The sequence below is a fragment of the Centruroides vittatus genome, unplaced genomic scaffold (assembly GCF_030686945.1).
Source record: "Centruroides vittatus isolate TY-2023 unplaced genomic scaffold, ASM3068694v2 contig_970, whole genome shotgun sequence".
Taxonomy (NCBI): Eukaryota; Metazoa; Arthropoda; class Arachnida; order Scorpiones; family Buthidae; genus Centruroides; species Centruroides vittatus.
Genome location: NW_027122643.1, coordinates 1,034,164 through 1,061,777, shown reverse-complemented (window position 1 = coordinate 1,061,777; position 27,614 = coordinate 1,034,164). Strand labels below are relative to the sequence as shown.

At 25.3% G+C, this 27,614-nt stretch overlaps 1 protein-coding gene across 1 annotated transcript in view; it reads right to left on the bottom strand.

Annotated features, from left to right (window-relative positions):
- LOC136985435 (cell adhesion molecule Dscam1-like) overlaps positions 1-27,614 on the bottom strand; it is a 127,628-nt gene that overhangs the window by 56,045 nt on the left and 43,969 nt on the right. The window contains exons 5-20 of the mRNA XM_067282720.1: positions 25,303-25,452; positions 21,325-21,618; positions 20,601-20,867; positions 19,967-20,374; positions 16,005-16,166; positions 15,366-15,650; positions 13,063-13,182; positions 10,396-10,584; positions 9,802-9,949; positions 9,452-9,600; positions 8,671-8,802; positions 8,090-8,257; positions 7,471-7,541; positions 6,757-6,997; positions 6,110-6,208; positions 5,845-6,030 (exon numbers count right to left, since the gene is read on the bottom strand). Coding sequence (XP_067138821.1) covers positions 5,845-6,030; positions 6,110-6,208; positions 6,757-6,997; positions 7,471-7,541; positions 8,090-8,257; positions 8,671-8,802; positions 9,452-9,600; positions 9,802-9,949; positions 10,396-10,584; positions 13,063-13,182; positions 15,366-15,650; positions 16,005-16,166; positions 19,967-20,374; positions 20,601-20,867; positions 21,325-21,618; positions 25,303-25,452 — 3,069 coding nt within the window. The remainder of the gene's footprint in view (positions 1-5,844; positions 6,031-6,109; positions 6,209-6,756; positions 6,998-7,470; positions 7,542-8,089; positions 8,258-8,670; positions 8,803-9,451; positions 9,601-9,801; positions 9,950-10,395; positions 10,585-13,062; positions 13,183-15,365; positions 15,651-16,004; positions 16,167-19,966; positions 20,375-20,600; positions 20,868-21,324; positions 21,619-25,302; positions 25,453-27,614) is intronic.

Below are 27,614 nucleotides of genomic sequence, written 5' to 3'. Positions count from 1 at the left end.
ATTTTCTCCATTGTTTTGACTTTGTTCAAGTTTATTAGCATTTAATCCTAATATTATATATATTATACAGGATTATTTTAATATTCACAATGATCATCATTTAAAACTAAATAAGAAATCTTTTATTAAGTTAAATTTATTACTATAGATCTTCAAATCATGATCAGAATCTTCTCATGAAAAAAATACTAATGCTTGATAAGTCATTGCTAGGAGCGATCTAGAAACAGGAAAAACCACTAACCTACAGCCATTAAAATGTTGAAAACGCTAATCCAGTATTGTTCTGAAGCCATTGAAAATCTTCAAGACTCGCTAATGATTAAAATATATAATTTTTAAGGCAAGAACAATGCAAAATATAAAGAAAAGATTTAATTAGGTCTCCAAATTAAGTCCATTTCTCAGTACATAGATTTTGTATTCAAATCGATAATCCTAATAAAATGCAAATTTTATTAAACATAAATCATCCCATTTATCCCAAATCCATACTAAAAAGATAAATAATAATATCACATGCATTTCAAATAGTGCTTGAAGCCGCATCCTTTTGTATTCCGGAGTGATAAAATCTTATTTCTAAATAAACAATAAGTTTTCTTGTGTAAATTTAGGATTTTTTTCTATTGACTAATCATAAAATATGTGTAAAAACGATTATATGTAACGAATATTTGTATATTTTTTGTTTTTTAATTTTTTGCATAAAGTATACATTTCTGTAAACGTAATACTTTATTTTGAGATTTTTTATGAGGTTATACGTAAATTCTTCCAATTATTTAAAATGTTAATATTATATTTTGATAAATAAATATTAATAATTAATAAATTTATTTCTTTTTATTATTTTCTACTCTATATTATATTTTATTACATTAATAAACTTACGTACTTACGTAGACATCCAAGCATAACAAATATCATATTTAATAAATTTGTTATAATTTTCACAAAACAAATACAAATACAGAGTAAAAGCAATTTTGCGAAAACATTCGTTTTTAAAAATAATTACTTTCTAATTAAATAAACAATCTAAACAAATTAAATTAAAATTAATATTTAAATCAAGTTAATTCTGTATTAATATATATTTAAATATTAAATAAATATAAAACATATTTATATTTACTTAATTCTATATTATAAATTAATATTTTAATGATGTAATGTTACGTTTAATTTATCACAATGAAATTAATTAATTAGAAATCTTACTACTAATTCTGAATTTATTCAATTTTAATTTAGTGCAATATTAGATTAGTCTATATATAATGATTTTAATATACATAAGAATACAGAAATCTTTCTATTAAGAACTTATATTTATATTCTTAATATAAAAAATATTTCATAAATATTTTATGCAGTCCATAAAAGCTTTTAGATTATTTATAATTACAAATTTTATATTTGTATAATGTATGGTTTTTCTTTGAAATTATGCAGTATCCATATGTTTTTGATTTTTCCATTATATTTTTAGTATTTATTTTTGAGAAGTTTGTGAGGTGAAATGCAGAAATCTGAAGTAATTTAAATGTATATTCACAATAATCTTTATCCAAAGATATTTCAAAAACAGAAGTTACTTACTAAACAACATTATATAAAAGAGTAGTAATAAAAAATAAATATCATATATTGAACCACTTAAAAAATACAGACAAATTTTTCAAATTTATATAAAAATAATATTGAGAATAGCATTGGATAGAGGGAAGAAGCACCATATTTTACTTCTTGAATACAAACCATATATAAAAATTCAGGAAATGTAAAGCAATATATTTTATGTGTATAATTCAAATAAAAGAGAAAATAATCATTTTAATAGCACGAAGTTAAAATATTTAATATTCAAAATCAATAATATGCCAAAATATTGTATATGCTACATTTAAAATTCATAAATACATAAATATATCAAGTAGACTTGTTGTTAATAATTATTTATGGCATCTAACTTAAGATGCATGTCAAAAGTACAGTGGCATATCTTTCAGATAGTTTTAAACATAGAAAATAACATCTGTAATAATTGTTCCCTTTCCAGAAATTACATTAAATATTTCGTTATAATTTTCTATATAATATTCATCATAAGCTGTACTTCTTTCTGTGACGTAATACAGAGTACAGTACCGTATTTTTATTCTTATAAGACGCACCGGTGTGTTGGACACACCACATTTTTCACGTCGATTTTTGGGGGATATTCTTCTCAGTATAAGAAGCATTCAGCTTGTAGGACGCATCCTAATTATTAGATAAAGTTTGTGTATAGAAAAGTGCATCTTAGAAGCCGAAAAATACTGCTATACAATAAACATTATTACTTATAATACATCACATAAACATTAAACTCGTATAATATACATTAGCATTATTATTTAATTAGTAATGTAAATAATGTATATTTAAATATGTTAATTTGGTCAACTCGACTAAAAGATCTAGAACTATAATATGACTTATTTAGCAATTGTATACAGTGAGGTGTAAATTTATTACCTTAATAATTAAACAACTGTTATATCGTTATATAAACAGATTCACTGTAATAAAAGTGGTAGATTTTAAAATAAAGTTTAGCCTGAAAAATTAATTAATCATTAAAAAGCATATAAGTTAGAAAAGTATTAATAAATTATTCATTTTATTTTGGAGGCGGATTAAGCATTTCCACAATTATAATAGTAGTAAATATTCAGGTTAAAGTGAAATCTCAAAAATAATCAATATATCAAATCGATTTTAAGGTAATACGATACAAATATTTACAAATATTTCTTAAAGCACCTAACGGAATAGTTTGGATTAGAATATTTGAAAATCTATAACTGAAAACTCGACATGGAAGCTTAAAAAATTAAATCTAGTAATTTAAATCTATATCATTGTTTACATTAAAGATATGCAGAATTAAGAGTTTAAATTAAAGCATAACATTAAAAAAATAAATGTTTGGTTAAGTAACAGCAAAATGTTTTAAAACCTAAAAGCAATATTTTTGTATGATTTATTTTTATTCTTCTAGAACTTTTTCAAGTTATCGTTAAAGTTATTTTTTATTACATCACTAAATAATATTGTTTAGATAACAAACTTCAAATTAATTTAATTAACATACAAAAAATAATCCATATCAGACATAAATATTTACTTATATTTAATACTCTAATATATATATTTTTTCCATTAAAAACATCTCTTCTATAATTAGATAGAAAGTAAAATAAATTACTTTAACAGATAACAAAAAAGCAATTCAGAAAATATCATCATTATTATTTTATCTAGAGTTTATTTTTGAAAAGCTGTATTAATATGATGTAAATGTAGAAATATGGTGTATAGCAATTTTTTGACATATGAAACTAATTTGTTATTCGCAAAAATAATATAACAGTTTATTTTACACAGTCGGTCCAACCCAAAGCTTGTCAATAAAGACGATTAGAGAATGTATTTATTATCTAAAATTTTTTACAATGCTTTAATAAAGGAAACTTTTGAATGATGAAAATGTTTCCATACAAACAAAATACGTTTACGCATCATTATTCTTAGTCAACAATAACTTAGGTAATGTAAACAAACAATGTTAGCCATTAATATGTCATATCGTTTTACAAATAAAAAAAGTTATTTAATTCTAAAATGTTTGTTTTCATTCATTTGTATAACAGTAATTTTCTTTTCGAATTAACAAATATTCTACATGCATATGTTTTCTATTGTTTCTATTGTTTTCTATTGTTATATGTTGTCTAAATTTGAAAAAAATTGTAGACCTATAAATTCCTACTGTCGTCCGTCCATCTTTTCTTAATCTCGAGAAAAAAGTTAGATAGATGAAAGACAAAACGAAATATGGAAACCTTAGGGGCAAGAGGCTCCAATTAACTATATAAGAAATTCCGAAGTCTTCTTTATAAAGTGTTAAATAAATGACTGGCACGACTCTATTGTTAAAAAAAGTATGATGTTTATGGGCAAGCCACTGCTAATTTGAGGTGGAGAGCATATATTTTAAATTAAATAAATTTAAATTATGACTATTTACAAAAATTATTAAATTTTTGAATCTATCTTACATCCTTCTTTACACCTCAGAGAATCACAGTATAATGGTTAGAATTAACTTCATTAGGATAGATGGTAAGTTATAAAAAATTGAAACACAAGGTTAAAATTGATCGGAACGCCGACCTTTTATGTGAGGATTCGGCGTCCTTTAACACTAAAAACAATGGTTACAAGTTCTGACCATAACTACCTTGTCCTTTAGCACAGTACGTAACTAATTCAGATCCTCTGGTAGCGGTTTTGGGTAATCATAAAGTTCATTTGCATAAAAGCACACATAATAACAAGATAACACCCCAGGATATCTTCAATTAAATTTGAATTATTTTAAATAAATTTAAAATATGATTAAAAATTGAAGCCCAGCATTGTGACGATGTCACAATAAATAATTGCTCGTTTAGACTTTAATTATGTAATTTATTGAAGATTTCTAGATATATAAATATGCTCAAGATTTTTAAATTTATTAATTAATTCAATCGACACACAAATCATTTACACACGAACTCATATTAGTATCATAATAATTTTTAATACCTTTTTTACTTAAACTCTCAGTTAACCGGCACTCGTGGAGATTTATAGGTACCAGACAAATAAAGTTTTTGGTTGCTATTAAAAGCAGGCCTAATTAATACTATACCCTACCAAAAATTCTACATTGACTTGATATTAATAATGAAATACAGCAATAAAAAACAAATTAAGACAAACTTAATTTAGCACAGTTTTATTATATTAATAAAAACAACTTTGTGAATGCAGTGTGCAATTTTAGTTAAATGGTAGTCAGAAACAAACATGTGATGTGCTTAACGTGGGCTTACTTACGGTGGGCGTGCCATGTTTAAACTTCCGTTTCCGCTAGAAATTGATTTTATTTTAATTTTTATTTAAAGTATAATTTCTTCGATTTTTTGCCAGTTGCTCTAGTTCCGGTTAACAGAGAGTCTATTGTATTCAATGATAATTTCGCTGCATTATTTTATACAGCAGTAATTCATTTTTGAAATTTGTACTTTTATTCTATATATATATTTAAAATAAATAAGTAATTATTTATTTTAAATTTTAATAATAAATATTATAATACAAATTACATTGCATAAAAAGTAATATACATAACTATAAAAAGATAGTGTTATTTTCTTTTCTATAGTATTTTGTACATTTATATAATACAATATATTATTTAAGATAGTATTTTTTCCTTATTTTTTCTTGCCTTGTTTAATGTTTAATTATTAATTTTAAAAATACTATTAATATTAAATTAAAGATTAAGAAATAAAATTAATAATTTATATAAGAAAAATATAGGGGAAATAATAGTTTAAAGTTGTAAAATGCAGAAATGTAAAATGAATTTGCTAGTCAAGTTGCATGCAGCGCCATTTTCATGTAGTAGTGGTTTTTGGAACTAACTCCTTTCTTGGAAAATTTTCTTTTTCGTGATTTTTTTATAAGATTATTATTTTAAAAAGCCTAATAAATATTTTAGACATTAAAATAGAAAATTTAATTGAATTCATTAATTTTTTTCTACACAAATTAAATTACCTTGATTTATAATTTTTTTTTTAAGTAAAATATTTTATTGATTTCAAAGTTATTTAATACGTAAGATCATGTAATTATATCATCTTACGTATTAAACACTACTATGACTGTGCGCCCTCTACTGACGACTTTAATTATTATTTTTGAAATAATTAGAATTAAAAGGGAATTTATACAAACCAGTTCCATTAGTTTTTCCAGTAACGAGATCACTTTGTTCTCCTTTTCCAATAGAATTGAAAGCGGTGAGAATAAAATGATATTTTGCACCACACCTAAGATGACATATTACAAAATTCCGAGTTTTATTAGACAATTCGACTTCTTCCCAATTACCATGTTCCCATTTATGACGCAGAATATAACCTAGTGAAAGAAAATAAATTAATCAGAGTTACGTTGAATGTAATTTTACGTAAGAAAATATGTTTAATAAGCATTCTACCTGTAACTGGGTTCCCATCTAAACTGTCAACATTCCACGATATTGTAATACAGGAGTTATTTACGTATTTAACATAAAGGGGAGGCGATCTGGGCGGATCTGAAATTATGAGATATCATTAGTCCACTACTAAGCATCAAACTGTCCGAGTTTTATCGTAATTACCTCTTTCGATGTCTGGCACGACTGAGATAACAACTTTTACCGAACGGTGCAATTATATGTGATCCGCAGACCAGAAGATAACATAGAGCGTTAATGTTACCTTCAAACATTTATACTTTAACTAATATTGAATGGCTATCGTCTGATTACAGTAGCCAGAAGGAACGATGATATCTAAGTTAAAATTAAGCTATTGGATGTACTTTTACAGTGTTTTTATTACACTTTTTTATGTATCGTTAAATACAGTAAGATACTTTACTGTAAAATGTAAAGTTTTAGATATTAACGTTTTATATTTTCGATTCTAACAAAGCTACAAACTTCCATTGAAAGCTTCTAGTGATTTTTTGAACCCGCAACGTTAATGTTTAAACAGCAATCGAGTAAAAATCAGTTAATAAATAATAAATGTCTGTTCTTTCTATTAAAACTTAATGTTAAGTCTACAAATGACTGAAGGGAATTCTTAAAAAACTTACCATTTTCTAATGTCTGAACAGTCACATCGTCTGAAGGTGGACCTGTACCTTTGCTATTAAATGCTTGAACTATTATACTGTATTTGGTATTCCGTCTTAAATTAGTTAAATGACTTTCTTCTAAAAATTCATCTGCTTTAAAATCTAACGTTTTGTAGACATAGGTATCTTGGGATTGAAGTACTTTATAACCAACGTAATAGCCCTTGAGAATTCCAAAATGGAGATCTTTACGTGGTGGCTGCAAAGTTTAATCGTAGGAAATTGTAAAAATCGTATATCTAACTATAAAACTCACATATATGTATGTAACTTTTAACTTTATTTTAAAAAAATTAATTTTAGTTAATCAATAATTAAAACAAAGATGTGAAACTAACATGTTTTCCAAGATTGGATGTTTGAAAGACATATCCATTGGGGAAATCCGTTGTTTTTCATTAGTAAAAATATTTTTTTTATTGCAAAATAAAACTTGATAAATTTCTTATTTACATAGACAATTAAAAAATAATTACTAATAGTCGATTATTAGTTCAATTATTATTTCGTTATTTTCTTGAAAGGATTTCTGCGTGACAAGTTACAAAACATGTTAATTACACTAAGCACAACACTATAATAGTACAAATGAACAAACTAAAGTTACCATAATCCAAACATAAAAATCTCTTATTCAAAAACTAAATTTTTTTTGCACACACATTGTTGTACCTTCCAGGTCACTTTTACAGATTGGGATCCTGTGGGGTACGCTCTCACTTTCTGTGGTGGTCCTCCAGGAGCTACGCCAAACAATAAAAAATGGATTGAAACGTACAGTTTAGATAAATATCTTTTTTCTTAAAAGAGATTTTCGAAATTTAAGTATTATGCCGTATATACAAGTAAAGAGGTTTCCTTTAAATATCAATTTTATGAGGGGGATATTCTTTCCAAACGATTTGTCAAAGTCAGTGGACTATTCAAGGAGGGATTCTTGCAACAAATGCAACGAATTGAATTTAGATTGAAAAAAATTTTCCTCCTATTTTAAAACGCAACTCTTTTATGGATAAAAATTTATCATTTCATAGAAAATGGATATGGAAACATTCGAAAAGAATTTTGATAAATTAGAAAAATAACTGAAAATATTTTCTTCGATGTATTTAAATGATGAATAGAAAAATATGAATTAATCGTTCTCTTACTATATTTTCAAACAAATTATTTTTATGACTTTTATAAATGAGACTATATATAATGATACATAAAAGAATAAATTTGTATAGCATATGTTGCGGTCATAAATTATAAACGTGTTCTTTAACGTTTCTTTATTATACTGTACCTTCTTCGTCTGTGTGCACTCGAACGTAAGGACTGCTCTCGCTTTTTCCTAAACTGTTGACTGCAGACACGCGAAAATGATAAGTTGTAACAGGGAGTAACCCACGTACAGTTACTGAAGTTTCTGTACCCGGTACAGTGACGTTAGCCGGCTTATGGTGCCATCTATCTGCAAGATATAAAAACCATTTATTTTCCAATAAATTTTACTCTATATTATTACAATAAAATTTTTACAGATTTATCAATTTCATCAATATTTAAAAATTACTGACATATTTAATTTTTAAAATAACCTATATGTAGGCTTATAAATTTATATACATTGCTTTCACTAATAATGTAATTAAATTTTTATCTATAATATTAATTTAAAATTTTGCTATTTATATATAATATTACTACATAAAAATAATTGCAGAAATAGTGAATAATTTTAATAAAAAGTAAGTTATAAAATTTCCTATTTCTGCCGGCAGATGGCGAGATGTGTCTCTGATACTACAGCTTTAATAGATAATAGAATTATTTTAAAAAATATGAATTTTATTTAAAAGAAAATGTAATGGTTTTAGATTCTACCTTTCTCTTCTTTATATTGAAGAATGTATTCTGTTATTTGGCTGTTACCACTATAAGGAGCAGTCCAGGATATTTTTGCATTTCTGCTTGTGTACTCGAGGACTTTTACATCTTGAGGACTGTCGGGGGGTTCTGTAAACAGAAAAAAGTGAGTAGATCATTTATCCTTTTATTGTTATATGGCTCTTTCTAATAAATGTCACCAGATCGTCTTTAGGGAATACAAATGACTATTGATCACGATTAGTTAGAATTAGAGAGAAATTGTTCAGAAGGTCGATTTAATTTGTTCTTCCATCAGGAAAGATTGCACTACTTTCGATAAATCAATACTGGAATGGATAATTCAACAAGTAATAATTGATGTAATGTTTGATTTGAAAAATTTATCTAAAAACTTTAATGGTATAATTTATTTACCTAATTATTAAATTAAACTTATAAATGTTAAAATTATAAACGTACATTGCATTGGAATTATTAATTTTATAGTTCTGTACTACATCTGTAACTTATCGACGTTTATTAATTAATTACAATTTATTAGTAATAATTTATAATAAATGGTAATTATATCCTTTATATGTTATCATAGTCATAACGAGGACTAAGATAATAGATTCATTTGTTATTAGATTCATAAACTTAATGACTGTAAACAATAGATTACTAGTGTTTTGCGAATTTTTAATAGTATAAAGATGTAAACTTTTTGAGATTTTTATCATATTATGCTACAATTTATTCTATAAATTACTGAATATTTTGAATGTCAACTCACCTTGCATAATAAGTTGCAGGTTAGTGTCATCTTGACCGAAAGTATTGGAAGCAATACAAGTAAACAAAGCTGAATCTCTTCTATCCGCTCTGTGTATAGTAATTTCAGAAATAATGCCGTTAGATAAAACTTTTTCTTTAACTTCGTATCTACGAAAAGAGAAAAAGGAAATGTCAAATTAGTTGACATCTGAAAGAAAACAACAAATACTTAGAACAAATTTGATTTTTATAAATTCAGTTAAAGGAAAAACAAATACCTAGTATTATATTTGTTATCTTTCTAGAATCTGATGGAATCAAATCGTATGCGTTACTTAATATTCTATTTAATTTTTAGTAAAACATCACCTGGGATCACTCTGGGGACGAAATTGTTGTTTATCTTTCAACCATGAAATTGTTATTGGTCGATCTCCAATAGCTTCACATTTTAATTTAGCGTCGTGTCCCTTTCGTACGGTTTCTGCTCTAAATTTTAACCTAAAATGAGCAGCAACTGAAAAATATTTTTAAATATTTTAAAAACACTTCTAGAAACTTAAATCATATATTTTCTTGCTCTTAGTCTTGCTTAAAGTTTGCCAAATTTCAATGGATAGTGAGTAAATTTATAGAAAATTTTAATAGTAAATTAATTATTTGTAAAATTAAAAAAATGGGAATATTTTTTAGATATTTTAAGTAAGTTTCAATAGTTAAATATAATTATTATTTTTGTCAATTAGTGGGTAAATTTAGGTCACTCAAGTTAATTATATAAATGTTAAATATTCCAATTAGAATAAACTTTGCCAGAAATAATATAAGATTAATTTAATTATATTGAAGTTTCCAAACATGTTTAAATTTGTCTCAAGTTTTAATTATTATTTAATGTCCTCGGAATTAAAAATTCCATTAGTGAGGACTTGACACATTCTTAATGAATGCCGTATAACTTACCATGCACGGTGAGTTTTATGACTTTGCTTAGTCCTTGACCAATACCATTGGATGCTTGACAGAGATAGTATCCCATATCAGCCTCTTCTGTATTATGTATAGCCAAGGAGCCATTCTCAAAAACATGAAGGTGTGAACTACTACTTATTGGCATAAATTCTCCGGGTATGTCTCCAGTTATATTAAATCCTGTTTAAAATATAGCTACAGTATTATAACTATTCATTTTTCTTTCAAGAAAAATCTTACTTTATTTATAAATTATATAAATGCAATTTACAAGCATGTATAATTACATCGATTGTTTTTTAATTTTAAAAAAATTGTGTAGTCTTTATTACAATTATTATTTCAAGAATAAGTTATATAATTATTTTAGTAATTCTAGAATTTCAGAATTAAAAAATGTTCGGTTTATGTTGGGTTGTAACACATTTATCAAGTAATCCTTAATTGTCAGTGATAACTAGAAACCCGATAAGATTGCAATTGCTTTCATGACCTCTCCAGGATTGTGTTCTTCTGTTGATTGAAATCAGGTAAATCCAAATCAATAGCAAACAGTGTTGTTGGGACAAATCCAATATTTTTTCCTATCTTCACTTTACTAATCTCGGTAGTTTATTAATGTATTAAATTACATTTATTTTATACTGTATATAAAGAGCTTGTTATTTCATACTTTAAAATGATTAATTTTTAATAATATTTATTTATAATTAATGATTTTGTATTCAAATTTTAAAATACTACAAAAAAATAAATAAATAAATAATTATATTAACCTATGCTTAATGATTAATTTACGAAAAATAATATCAAGATGAATTTCAGCTTCATTATAGGAAAATGATATTCGATATCTTAAATAAAGATTAATTGGCATTCGCATTAATTAAAATTAATAAAATACCACATTTGAGTCTATTAGGTTAATTAGTTTAGTAACAGAGCGGTATCTAAGGTTACAATTCTATACTTATGGCTCATATAGCAATAAAATTATACGCTATTGAGTAATTCATATAAAATTCATAAAGATCTAAATCAACAATGAATCAAAATCTCATATAATATCTAAAATATTACAATAATACTTGAAATAAATTGCTGGCTTTCTATTGCTTTCGTCCATTAGCAAAGTAGTTTAATGAGACAATATTTTAACGAACATACAATAAGGATGTTTCCGTTTACTTTATGAATGATTTTCCTGGTTGTTAAGTAAAGTGGCATTATTAAACTTTTAAAAAAATACAATTTTATAAAGATTTTTGTATAATATAATGTAGAAATTATATTAAATAAAATTATAAAGCCAGATGCTTAATTTTTATTCTTAATTATTCTTTCAAGTTTCTTCTATTTTTGCGACTTAAAATACTTTTGAAAAATTTTGTTAAAAGTACTTTATTCTTAATAAACTACTTTTAAATATAACTTAAGCTCTTTAAATGCTGTTTTACTCCATCTCTAGAGAATATCAGCGTACTTAAACAACGATTTAAGTAATAAATTCTATTTACAAGAGAAAGCCTCTTGCTATCAATTTAGATAAATATTATTAAAGTCTACAACTACAGACTGTTTATTTTAAGACTGTTTTTCTTCTAAAACAAGGATCTATTATTAATAATAAAAAAATACTTTCTTTCAAGTGAATAATTTAGAACTTTTCCACGCTATGAAAATGGAAAGTTAATGTTAATGATGTATGTATATATTATATTTGGCTATTCGTATGTATAAAGATTTTAATATATAAAGAATAAATGTTATTTATATGCACGCGAATGTAGTGTAATAAATTTTGAGATAGTTCTTAAAAATTTCTTCATGATCTACTTTATAATGAAATTCTTTACAACGTTTCATGATATGCCAAAATTATTTATTCAATAACTACTCCCGTTTTAAAATAGCTTTAATTTCTATTTAAATTAAATTAATTCAAATATTATTATAAAATCAAAACAGTACTAAATAAGAGTATAAATTTTATATTTTTATATTTTATATTAAGATATTGCAAATAAATAGATTATGTACTATTATAATAAACTAATATAATCACCTATATTAAAATTGTAATAATTATATTATAGAATTTATAGCTTAAAAAATTATTCACTTAAATAATTTAAACTTAATTACAATGAATATTAAGTATTTAAAATATTCTTAAAGATAATATCTTATTAATAATGAATATAATTTTGATAGAAATAACTTTATGTTTGTTCAATGATAACTGTTATTTTCTATATTAAACTTATCATGAGCTAACGGATTTTTATAATCTAATATAAGATACAATATCTATAGAGGCCAAGTAGAGATTCTCCACGAAGAGAAATTATCAGCTATTTCCTTTATGACTCATCTTTCAGCTAATTGCAAATTAAGCTTTAGTTATATCTTAAAATAGATGTGAACAGTAACAACATAAAAGGATACAAATATATTAATAAACATAAAAAATATAATTAATTAAACACTATATTAATATATTAAAAATTACCGAATATAGAAAACTATAAACTGAGTTTTATAGTGAAAATAGCAAATCAACGTCATTAATTAACTTTAATCGTGCATTACGTATAATCGTTTTAACTTTAAACAATTAATTAGTATGTATTATGAGGTTATAATATTAATAAATACCTTCTGATTTAGTCCATCTCATTCTTGGTGGTGGAAATCCTGTAGCTTGGCAATCTATTACAGCTACTCTTCCTTTTATTACATTTGTATCTGTTGGTTCTAGTTTCCAACGTGGAGGAACTACAAATTCAAATGCCACAGAAGATTAAGTAATGAAAATTAACAATTTTAATCTAAAAATATAGCAAATATTTTAGTAAATTATTATTGAAAATCGTTTCCAATAAAAATGAGCTTTTGTGAGGCTTTCTTTTTCTCTTGAATGGAAATAATTTTAATATGAAATTAATCAATAATAAAGATTTTTCTGCATACTTTTGTATAACTACTTCTAGTGCTGAACGTCGGGCTCTTATTTTTTTTAAACTAAATACTCTGGTACACGAGTACCCGGGATCTTCAAGTACCTGTTTAAAAGATTGTGTACAGTACAGAAGAACATTTAAAAAAACATTCAGACGAGCAAAAGTATTAAAAAACTAATTAGTAAAATGATTATAATTTAGTATATCTAGCAGTTTGTAATTGAAAGAGTTTTCTAATGAATTACTATTACTTCCAGTTTTTAAGGGATCAGTCCAGTTTTACAAAATAAACTTTTAAATTAAATTTTGAAAATATGTTTTTCTAATTAAAAATTTTAATTAGAAAAAGATACGTTTTTTTATTTTTTAAATCTCTGAATTGTTTAAAGTTTATGTATATAATAAAACGATTTATTTTAAGCAATTTTCCCATTAAATGTTTGCGACTTTAAAACTGTGTGTATGATTTTGACGGGAGAAAAATAACTTTATTTATTATTTCATTTATTAATGAAAGTGATCCATCATTAAAGCGACAAGTCTGAATTTATTAAAATATAAATAATGCTAGAATCGAAATAATTTAACGAAAATTAACTTTTTAATTAACGACAATCAAAAATATCATCGTAATAAAAATTGAAAAATGATTAATTGTATCGCTGAATTTTATATATATTTTCATTTTTAAAATAGTTTATCATCTACACTTAAATTAAGGGTGACTGAGAAGGGCTCGAACAAAAATCGATACAGTAAAACCTGTCCAAAACGGAAACCTGCTTAAACGGGAAAAATATTCCGTACTGTACGAGTCCGGTTTACACAGGTTTCACTGTACTAGTAATATGTTTTTCAAAGGTATAACTTGATAAATTTGATGTTATGAACTGCGTGAATTTAATCGAATATTGATTTTGGAGAAAAGTTGTGTAATTATTTTCATAATTATATAGTAAAACCTGCGTAAACCGGAATAGCATCGCTACCGAACATTTTTTTTCCGGTTTGGCAGGTTTCCGTTTTTAACAGATTTTTTTTTATATATAAAAGATCGCTCCGTTCTGAAGAGATTTTTTTTTCCATTTAGGCAGATTTCTGTTCTATTCAGGTTCCGTTTTAAACAGAGTTTACTGTATATATGTGTGTGATTATAGAAAATTCGGTAATCAGAATTTAAACAATAGAACCTCACATTGGAACGAAACATTAGAAACTAATGAAGACATTAATTTTTAATGGAGTTAAATAAAAAAGACGTAGAAATTCGGTAACTAAAATATGTTTTATTGACAATTTTGTATTCTATCATACAAATAACACCAACAACAAGACTTACACAATAAGACTAAGATTTAAATGTAATATGATAGTTTTTTAAACGTCAAATTAAAAAAAATTGCATAATATTTGGATAATTTGAGTCAAATTATCTTGAGTATGCAAAAATTTCTCGAGATCGTTCAGCACTAATTAAATTGTACTAGAAAATGTATGAATTAATAAATATTATAATTTAATTTAAATAAATACTTTTTGTTTGCTTATAGTAAAGAATTCTTAAAATTTAAAAAAAAAAATTAATATGAATTTTTAATTTATTTCTAAAACACGAATATAAATTTTAAATAAAATGTATGTTTACAACTATATTAACTTTACAAAAGTAAAGCAAGATATGAGATTAATATTTTAAAAAGTATATAAATTTACACCAAAAAATAAAATAAAAAAATTAACTGAAAAATTGAATATATTTTTATATTTTTTAAAAAATATATAGACACGAAAACTTTTATTTTCTGTTGGAGTTTAGATAATTAATGCAAATTGGAAAACTTAATGCAAAGATATCACTTTACAGAAATTAAAAACAAAATTTAAAAAAAAATACTTTTCAGTGTATTTTTATATTAAAATTAAGCTTAAATATTATTTCTTTTTCAATTTAGAACACAATTTAATCTCTAAAATCTAGTTTTCGAATCAAAGCCATACCATGAATTACCATTGTTGCAGTGTGGCTAACTGAACCTCCAGCATTACTGGCAACGCATGTATAGTTACCACGATGCTCTGGTGCCACAGATTCGAATACCAAAGTTGATGAAAATTTAGCGACATCAATAATCTGTACGTCCTGCTCTTTTTTTATTTTTCTTCCATCTTTGAACCATTTTATATCTACAGGCGGATCTCCTTTTGTGACTGTGCAAAGAACTGAATAACGTTGTCCTTGATGCAACGGGTTAGGAAACTGAAAAGGTACTATAAAGGGACGAACTGAAAAGGAAAGATTCCTTTAGAACTTTTCAAACTTTTCAACTCATTATAAAATATTTTAAAAATATATAAATAAATTTAATTATACGCCATAACTTAGAGCAATACGTGCTTACAATAAATTCCGTTTACGATTTAATTTCTGTCGGTATAAAACGTTGAAAATTAATCTTCTTTTATCTGAAGGTTAATGCTATTGATTTTTATAATTCTCGATTGATCGATTTATTATTATTGATACTTAGCGTGAGAATAATTACGTTATAATTATCTTTTGAAGAATTGGATAGCCTGTCATTAGCTCTAAGACAGCATTTAATTTTATGGTGGTATATATAACAGAAACTAACTCACCCAAAACTGAAACGTACAAACTGTTCTGTGCAATTTGTCCATCTTTGTTTCTCACTACACAAGTGTATCGTCCCTCATCCGTGGCTCTTTCTACATCTTTCACTATTAATGATCCGTTGATATATACTTTCTGACGATGATTATACGGCATTCTGAGACCTTCTGTAACGATAATGGCGATACTTTCATCAGAAATAAAACTCGTTAAAGTGTATGGAATTCAAATTTACAAAATTATATTAAGGATGATCGAATATTTCAGCAATGTAGAAATTTATAAAGGCATTTTTGAGTTATGGAGCAAAGTTGATAATAATAACTCACTTAAATACGCCATCGACTGTAGATATATTTAAAAATTCAACTCTAATAGATATTATAAAAGTTCTAAAAATGTATTTTATAAAATTCATGAATTATATAATGTTTTTGATATCTAATTAAAGAATTTGTGAAGTGTTAATATCGATTATTCCTAGGCGAAAAATACTCTGAAAGTTGACTAGAATATTTTAAAGGAGCTATTTGGTGTTTTTGAATGAATGGCTCAAAGGAACTAATAGTGTATTGTACTATAGAATACATTTCAACAATTAAACTCATCCTGACCACGACCTTGCACTAACAATCAATCATGGGGTGGGATATTCAATCAAATTTGAGACACGATCTTCAGGAAGTAGATGACACCATATATTGGAAACTAGTTGATAAATGACAGTACTGTCGAATTTCTAACTCGAATTTCTTTACATTTCTCTCCTTTAAATCTAAAGAATGAATGATGAAGCTTACATTCTTCTGTAATTTTGCCAGTCGACAGAGTTTGAATATCCATCATCTTTGGCGTTGAAATCGAAGTAATCTAGGAAACACATATGCTACGTCCATTGGGATGAATATTTTAGATTAAATTGTAAATGTGCTCCTGTTGGATAACAAACACTATTAAATTTTTTTCCTTCTTTAAGAATGGAGCTTCTTCACATCTATAGAAATTTGCCATTAGACTATAAACTTTCGATTTGATTCAAAATAGTTCAATCAATTTTAAGGAATGATAAATAGTGAAATAAAAGCATTCGTTCAACCTCACTAATAAAATATAATAATGGTCTTAACATTGCATTTATATTAAAAAATTTTAGATTTTTAATCATTATTCTTACCGCAAGAACGTAAAGGATTGCATTGGAGTTTAAATATTATTAAATATTAGACGTTTTTAAATAAATTTTCATAATAATTTACATATTGTAAGATAATTTAGTAAATTCTACATTAGTTATACATTTAAATTTAAAGTAAAATATTTTATTCGACTCTTATTCATTTTATAAGTTTAATTTTTAAATGAAATGAATATTTAAACAATTGTAAGCTTTTATGTCACGCTAAACTTTTGTATAAATAATTTAGGAATTATTTACGAAGTAGTTATACTTTTATGTTATGAAATAATTACTTATGAACAACATTTCTTACAGGCATCACAAGATATAAAAGAATTTAATTAGAGTTTCTAACTTTTAATATTAGGAAAGATGATTAAGATATTATATATAATTAAAGGAAACTGAATAGAAAACAAATAGCTTACTCATAAGTACAACATTAGAAATAATGATAGAAATATCTACTTAGATGCAAGCTTGGTGTACAATAGTTATTAAGGAGATAGTCAGCTGACTTTTAACTATTATTATAACACTAATTGGCTTCAAAATGGAATTTTTATACAATACACTTCGAGTAAACAAAATATTTCCGGATTTACTGCCAAACATTCACTTTTAGAATATTAATTATCAAAATTTTTAGAAGAGATAACCAATTTAATGAGCTAAAGCCATTCTTAATTAAATGAAAAAAAAAGAAAATTGAATTCTGTTTAAGAAATATATAAAAATCGAAAATTCGTTAAAAAATTCTGAATAATTATACAAAATTCATTTAAAATAATTATATCTTTCTGTTAAAAAATGAAATTGTGCCGCTTGTAACTATTCTATTATTCCGCTTATGTTCTAGTATAAATCAAAAAACCGATTATATTTATAATATTTAAAACAACTTTTCTTTTATTCAATATAATAATCTTTAATAGAAAATCAAGATAAATACATTTTTCTTGCCAGAAATATGAAAAATTTTGTTTACTAAATAGAGCATTATTTAAAATTGTATGCATTTTATAAAATATTTGAACTATATCATTATAATTTTAAAATTTACATCTATTACAACTCATGGGATAGTTTTTCTTCCAAATATATTTTCTTCATTATATTTATTTCCTCCCTTCTTCAGAATTATTTCAGGAATTTTCTACATTTCCATAATTTTGCTGGTAATGTTTGAAAAACAACATTTTACTAAGATAAACAGCTTATGAAAATTATAATTTTCCATGTAATGTTACCTAGAGAATATATTTGGAAAATGTGAAGCATTTATTCAAAAACACGCAAAATAAAGTGAAGATAAAACGAAATCACTAGATTGCATTCTAAATATAAACTTCTAGATTCTTTGGCTTTATTTATTTAAATTATTTTTGTAAATTTCGCGTAAAAAACGATTATAAAATAATATATAATGATGAATTAAATATAAAATGTACATTCCGATAGTTTTTAAACGTTATCAACTTGCATAAAAATCGCCCGTTAATTTTTGTTCGTTGCAAGCACCGCATGTCGTCGTCTTTTTATAAATAGTTTTAATAATAAAACTATCTCCGACAAGAAATAATTGATGAATTATAGGTTACTAACGAAAATTATAAAATTCCAAGATGCATTTTTCATTGTATAGCAGGAATTTTGGTTGTAAAGTCTCGCTGCGGGGAGATGACATCAATAACACAATGACTAAAACTAAAAGATGTTTCTGTTTTTTTATTATTTATTATTAAAACTCTAAAAATTCTTTCTTTATTTTGTTTCTATTGTAATTTCATTTTCGTTTCAGGCAGAAACGTTGCAGATCCATCAACGTTCTGTAATATTTTTCTTTGCGTATTCAAAACGGAAAGTTTAGATATGACATATGATTTATATAAAAAATTTTTATAGTTGGAACTATTATTGATTCATTTACATTTGACTATATTTAATAAAATCGCCTTAAATAAAGCTCGTGAAAAAATTTTTTAAAGATAAAAAATTATTTCTTAAACGTATTATAAATATTATTTCTTCATCTTGTGACTTTTAATATAGCTATTTCCAATTAAAACGGATAATATTCACAATAATTTTCTAAAAATAAATTTAAAATACACACTTCAATGAATCGATTATCTGTATTTCGTTTTACAAATGCAAACAATTTTTCTATTCTTAAATAACATCTCTCTAATCCGCAATATGTAATTAGCAACTAATTACTAGAAATAAAGTTTAAAAACTGTTTTCATACTCCATAAATTGTTTACCAAGTGTTGCATCCGAAGTCCGTCACTCGTGTAATTGTAAAATCAATATCAACATCAATATTAGTTTTCCGTTGTAACAAAAGGCCGCATTCCATCTTGCATTATGTTACATATAGTGAAATTCTGATATATGGCATTTCATTATGAACCGTGCACTGGCCAATATACTTGAATATCAAAGACCAGTGATTGATTGAAAACCTTCAGAAGATAAGCATTCTTAGTGCCTTCTGTTGGCATTTATCAAGACTTTATGGATTATGGATAGCTGGAACACGCATTATCATCATGACCGAATATAACTATAACGAAATGAAGTTAGCTTCTTATCATTCCCTTTTCCATTCACTGTGCATCCAAACTTCCACTGAAAAAATCCCATCCTCTCTTTTCTTTTGTATGTATAATAACTATACAATGAAGCTGAATGGGCCTCCCGTGCTATACAGACAGTCTATATAAGATATTTTTCTAAACAAGAGATTAGGATTTATTAAATGTAATTTATCTCTAGCAAACTCACCTCTTTCCCATTTGATACTCTCTATTGGGTAACCACCAAAAGGACATTGAATTTTCATCGTTTCGCCCGCAACAACTGACACGTTTAACATTGGACGTATGAAGGGAGCACCGAAAATATTAATTTTCTGTCTGTGTGACGTGGTTCCTACTTCATTAGTTGCCGTGCACTCATAAACACCACCATCTTCGGCTTGAGTAGTCGTAATGTTAACATAACTAACAACTGTAGCGTCACTTCGAACATAATCACCCATTCTGTAACGACTTCCTTCAGGAACAGCCATTCCATCTAAAGTCCACGTGACTTGTGGTAAAGGATTTCCTGACGCAACACACTTCAATGATATAGATGGACCAGGTTTAATAGTTTCTTCAGAAAACTTTTCTAATAATATCGGAGAATAATCTGTCGAGCAAAAATACGAATTATATATATATAAAACTATCAATATAAATTAGACTCTGGTAAAAAAAAAAAGAGCAAATCATTACAACTAATTCAATATACTTTAATCATATAGAAGTTCTTTCTAAATAAAAACAAAGTAATAAAACTTATAAGATAAAAGCAACCCTCTTTCTCTCTCTCTTCAATGATCGTCATCCGAGATAAGCCAAGTACATTTTATTACCTCCCAGACTAAGCTGAGCAGTTCCCTGAACAGACTGAAAATCGTTGAAAGCGAAGCATTGATACATTCCTTTATCGTTTCTGTTTACAGACGCTATTTTTACTACTTCTCTGGTCACGTGTTGTATACGTGTTGAACGTAAAGGCTGATGGTCTTTCATCCACTCCACTGCCGATATTGGATGACCCGTGATGGTGCAGTTAAATACCGCCGGTTTACCCACATCCACTACTTGTTGCAAAGGTTGAATATTCGCCGTTAATGGAACTAAAAAAATAAAAAAGAGTTAGCAAATAAATCGATTTTTACGGTAAAAATAAATGATCCGCATTATAATATATAGTTTAGATAAGCACAGATTTTTCGCATAAGTTTCCATAAAACGGTTTGAGTGCAGCTGTTTTCTATTGAAATTTATTTACTTTAATTTTTGTAGAAGGCAAAGATTAAATATGTAAACAATTAACACAATCGAATAATCTTCGATTTAATTTTATAACTGTCAAACGTCGTTGTGAATACTAAAATTTCAGAATTTGTTAACTGTTAAATAAATACCATAAGGAAATCCTTCTGCTTTGTTTCAATTAAAATAAATTATGTCACAATAATTAGATTTCGAATAAATTCTATTAATCGCTGTCTCGGTAACGTTAAGAAAACAAACAAGGTTATTCCCTGGAGTTATTCTGCTGATGAATTACCATAGAATTACTTACTATACCTGTAACGAGTAAATCCGTCTCGGCGCTTTCAACTCCGACCGTATTGTTGACAGTGCATACGTATCTACCACTATCGTGTACAACGGTATCTTGGATCACTAGTGTCCCATCCAATTGCATGACCCGTTGTCCTATATGAACTGGAGTGAGACGTCCGATATCTTTCTTGTACCATTTATACGTTGGAACCGGATAGCCTTCTGAGGCACACGGTATTTCCACCACTTGTCCCTGTCCGACTCGGATATGTCTTCTGTTATCTGTTATTCTTGGTTTGACGTTTCTGAACGATTCTATTGGGAAATAAGAAATGAAACAATTGAGCATTCTCATATGGATCTATATTTATTTCCCCAAGAAAAAAAAAAATATATATATATATATATTATACTATACACTATCATTTGTAATTTTTGATAAGCTCTTTATTATTTACACCATATTAATAATATAATAAAATAAAAAGTTTATTTCTCTACATTTTTGTATTATAAATACACAGGCAAATTTTAAGTTTTAGGGGCTATGTAGATATATATATACATGTGTGTGTGTGTGTGTGTGTGTCTGCATATATATTTATATTCTGAAAGAATATGAGCAAATAACTTAAATATTTATTTGATAAAACTCGGCAAAAATTACTTTTCTCGCTTCCATTATAATCATCTTTTTAACTTAGATAATATTTTAAACTTTTAGAATTGCACTAGTGCTCTTGGGAAACTTTAGTCTGTGTACGTCAAAAATTGTTGAGTTTTTAGGGAATTGATTTTAGAAATAGCTTTTTTTTTTCTTCCAGTAACTTGTTGATATTTTGATCGATTTTTGAAACTGCTCGCTTTCAATACCAAGTCATTTATCATACAACATGAAAAAATTTAAATCGATATTTTTTCGAATATTTTTAGAAAATAAAGAGATAAGTCTTTATGCTTAAATCTACCGTAGCAAAAGTGAAAATTCGAGTTTATTTAGAAAGCTGATTTAATATTAAATCTATGTATTAACGAATAAATTCATCTTATGAGTTTCTTTTTTCAATTTTTTTCCTAAAGTTATGTAATTTAATATCGGAATAAAAACCAAAATATATTTATATATAATTTTTAAACTTTATAATTTTATAAGATAAACATTTAAAATTTTATAAGTTTAATAATTATATTTTAAATCTTATTGTGATATTTTAGACTTTATTTAATTGTAATTATTATAATTAAAAAAATGCATTTAAACTAGAAAAATCTGATATATTTTTAAAATAACGACAAAATATATCAATAATTTTTATAATAAATAAATTAATTTTGTTATTTTTACATTAAAAATGGCAATTTGGCATTTTTTTTTAAACTTAAATCAAAATTTTCATAAATTTAACAAAATATATGAAATGTGTTTAATAGATTTAATTAAATTATATAATGAATTGTAAAATAAATGAATAAAAATCATTAAATTTAATGATTTTACTTAAAAATTAATTTAATTTAAATTAAATTATTAAATTTAAAATATAAAAATGTAATACAATACAGTTCGAAAGTTATTAAATAAAAAATAAAGAATAAAAATAATAAATAAAAAGGTTATATTTCATTTTATTCTTAGAAATTGGTTTTATTATACTTGAAAAAAAATCATTTTATTAACCAGTTTTTTCATAAAATAATAATAATAATATTGTTATTATTTAAAGAAATTTATTAAAATAATATTATTAAAATAATTTTCTAATATATTGTTATAAAATAAATAATGTAATAAAGAAGAAGCTAAAATATAAATATTTATTTAGTATTTTATTAGAGATTCTATTATGCTTAGAACATATTTTGAATTCATCACAATTTAGTTAAATTCTATTCATATTTACATATAATTACATTTTCGTAAAAATATTTGTTGAATAATTTTATGCAGATTAAATTATATATTTAATAAAATAGTAATTTTATAATATAACAACAACAATAATAATAATGTATTTATTTATTTATTTATTAAAACACAAGAGAGCAACTTTTCATAGCATAATATTGCTAAAATAAATTAATTTAACAAATTTTATTTTGTTTATAAATTATTTAAATTATTATTTTTATCTGATTTAATATAAAAAGATTAAAGATTTCCCCCTGTTATTTACATTTAAATCATAGATTTTAATAAATCCAGTAAAAAACATAACATAAATGGAGCCAGTCGAGTTAACAGAAGCATTTTTTTTCCCCCTTTCTTTACGATTCACTATCTAAAATCATTAGATTTGGTGCTTTATACTACTAGAGAAATTCTATTGGTTTCGAAAAACCAATAATTCTCAAGAATGAGTCTTTCCTTCCGACGAGAATGAGTTCTTTCTGTTTTCCAAGTTACTCCTACTTATAGATTTCTCTGAAAGAGTTTAGAAACTTTGTGACATCTTGAAGATTTCACTTTTTCTAACACATCTGAAGAAGTGTGCTTTATTTAAAAAAAATAAAAAATAAAAAAACAAAATAAAAAAGAAAACCAAATGAAAACTCCAACATTGGAAAATTACGAACTAATTTCGAATATCGACTATGATTAAACAACTTTTGCTGACGTTTTATGACTAATAAAAAACTAATAAAGTGCAAAACAGGTGCGATAAATGTTCTTTACCTTCAATTAATATCTTTATTACTTTCTATTGTAGAAGTTAAATAAATCTTACTAAATAAAATAAATTGTAAATTAAGAAAGTAAAATGTCGTTTTATTACAGAGAATTTATAGTTTTGTACAAATTATCGAAATAAAATTGTTAAATGGTAACTTTTTCTATTCATGCGAGTATATAAAAATGGTAAATATTAATTTTTTGATCCCTACCATATTTAAAAATTAAATGGATGAAAAACTCATTTCATATCGATTTTAATTTAATTACTTCACTTAATTATTAATCTTCAAATGTTTTTTTTCAGATTAAATTTTAAAAAAGAAATGTATTTAAAAAACTTATTGAAATTTCGTAAATCTAGAATATTAATTACGACTTTTTTGTATAATCATATAATCTGCAAATATTCGTCGTTTTTCATATATCCACGACATGTTTATTGTCGAAATCGGTTAGGAACACAATTTTTCTTATCCTTAAGTACACTATTTAATCTATAAATCCATTAAGAAGATTGCAGCAATAAGCAACCAGTCACTTAGTCTGGATTATCGGATATAATGAAGTTAACTTGAATGCGAATTTAGTATGCTTGGGTATGATTTAAGGAAATAGAAAGAAAAACATAATTTTCAAAATTTTCCTTTATATATCAAAATATTAAAAATAATGTAAATAATATCTTGACTTAATTTCATTTTATATAAGAGTAATTTACTATTTTTTCACATCAAAGATAATTGTTTGTTTAGAATTTGCTTTCATATTCCTCATTAAATTGCAACACCTACAGTTTATTTCATTTCTTACTTGCTTTTCGAATTAATGTCATCTTTCATTTCCTCCCTGCCGTGCTTTAGAAAATAAGCAACTATAATGGCTCACAAATGAAGGCAAGAAGGCGTTAGCTGGAAACACTAGGAGACCACGAAATTGTTACCAAACTTCAATCTGTTGCGTTGTGTGGTCGGAATTTAAACTATCTCATTGTATGGAAAGACTGTTGAACATCCCAAAGTCATGTCATTGACCGAAGTCTGAAGGCAGACAGTCTGTGAGTAATGAGATGTAACTATGGATTGGCTACATTCAAAAAAAAAAAAAAGACAACCACTTTGTGTTTCCGCCCCTTATATTTTATTGCTGACACAAAATCAGAAACATAAACCGAATAAATCTTTTATTTACATACAGTTTTTTTTATTACTATTTACACCAAATAGTCGAGCCGAATTTTTATATATACATTTCGAATGTCTCTGATCAAAACAAGTTTACTGTTTTTTACCAGAAAATGAAGAAGACAGAATGAGGTTATCACTCACCTGTTAAATGTAACCTTCCAAAAGTGGAACTGACAACGGTTTCGCTTGTCAACCTGTGTCTTGTCTGACATTGATACTTTTTCTGACTATCAGCATGGCTGACTCGACGGATATGCAGTTGTCCCGTTGAAAAAATACTGTAACGATCTCCTACCGAAGATAACATAATAATTACATCAAAGAAAACTTACAAAAGCAACTTCTATTAAATTCAATTTATATCTTAGAGAAAGTAATAATAAAATTTTGCAGAATAAACTAAAAATTTATTGAAATTTTCTTTACAAAACTCTCCATTATTATTATTCATAGGGAATACTAAAAATATTTTTTTAGTGAATGTTCTTTAGAATAATTCTAAATCTTTCAAATAATAAAATTCTGATGTATTGTGAAAGAATCTAAAAAGTAAAAAAGGTGTGGAATTTCAAGTATTTGTAATAAATTCAAAACATTTAAATACCGACTAACATACGAGCATGTTTACCTTTAAAGGATGCAACACAATGTGTTAAGTTCAAATATACTTTTTAATTTAATTTTATAAATATTTTATGGCAATAGAAATATTTTATGTTAGTTGGCTGTCAAAGAATTTATAGAACTTGAAAACTTTTACAATAATTTATAACGTATTTATGCCGTATTACTCAACAAAACTCATAGAAGACCAGGTCGATCAGGGCATCTGAAGCAAAGGGATCAACTAGAATCGATCCTTGATCCTCCTAGCGACACAGAAAACGATGGTCTACTACACTGACAGCCTACCTAAATTTATCATTATACTTTCTAAGAACATTTTCATCTACAGATAATATATTAAATCACGATTCGTCTAATAAAAGCGATAAATCGTTTCTCTTACACACAAAATCTTTGCATACCACTCCAGAAAATAAATAATTCTCGAATTATCATATTTTATTCGTTTTTTAATGTAAGAGAAACCAATGAAGTATGAAAAATTGAGTAAAACGTTATAAATTTGAGAACAATTCTTATATTTAGTATTTCCGCTTAAAACTCAAGTTTATCACTAAAATGTAAATAAATACAGTATTTTATAATAGTTTTTTCTGACGTGTATATCGTATTTACTATTAGAACAACACTCAAATAAATAAAAATAAAATAAACATCATTCGACAGATGAAATCCTAACCTTTTATAGGATTTTAGATATACAAAATTTTTATATCACAAATTTTTGTATTTTAGAATTACATTGTAAACTTACTCGTATTTAAGCGAATTAAAAATGCTTTATAAATATTTTAATCTTATTTAAACAATTGTAATTTATGTTGTTCATTTAAAATAAAGATTTATATATAAATCTACATTAAAAATTAGCAAAATAATTTCATTCCTGGCAATACAGATAATTAATATTTCAAGAACTAGTAATAAACATTTTCAATAAAAATAAAATTTTAATAAAGAATCATACTGTTAAATACATACTAAAACTTAATAAATAATTCAAGGAATTAAAAATAATAATTATGACAAATGCATTAACTTAATTAAAAAATCTTTTAATAATATTTTTAATTTTGAATAATTGAAATTCTTTGGTATTCAATATATGCTACTTCTTTGCAGGTAAGTAAACACCAAGTTTAAAGATTTACTTAAGTTCAGTACCTATATTATTCAATGGTTAACTGAACAATTAATTAATGTACTCCTGAATGTCGAATTGATTAATTGAACATAAAGTAAATTGCTTCATGGTAACCATGTGAAAAATTTCTTTTTAAGAGTAAAACGGAGCATCTGAACAATTTTATTTTCTCATTTAATAAATACGATGGAACATAATCGAGTTTTATAGGTAGATTCATCTAAAAATTGACAGATACTTTATGCATAATTTTGTTTTGAACTAAAACTTTGATAAGTTCCAGATAAAAATTAATTAAAATTCTGCTATGGATATTTAAAACTTTAGAAAATGGGATAAATTTGTATGTAAATAATGATTGATTTCGGCTATATTTCTATAAATAATTTATGAGTTAAATTTCTTCTACAACGTATTCTTTGATATAAAACAAAAACACGATTAAATATGGAAATACAGTTAAAACTTTTTATGAAATTTCACTTTATAGATTAAATATATAATCGTTTAATAATAATGTAGTATATATTCGTAGTGTAAATATTTGTATTAAATAATTAATCAGCTATAATTTTAACTTATACAACCGTAAAATTAAATTGCCTCGATTAAGCTGAAATAGAAGAAAAGTTTTATATTTATATATCTATATTTAAGTAAATATAAGTATAGATAAAGGAAA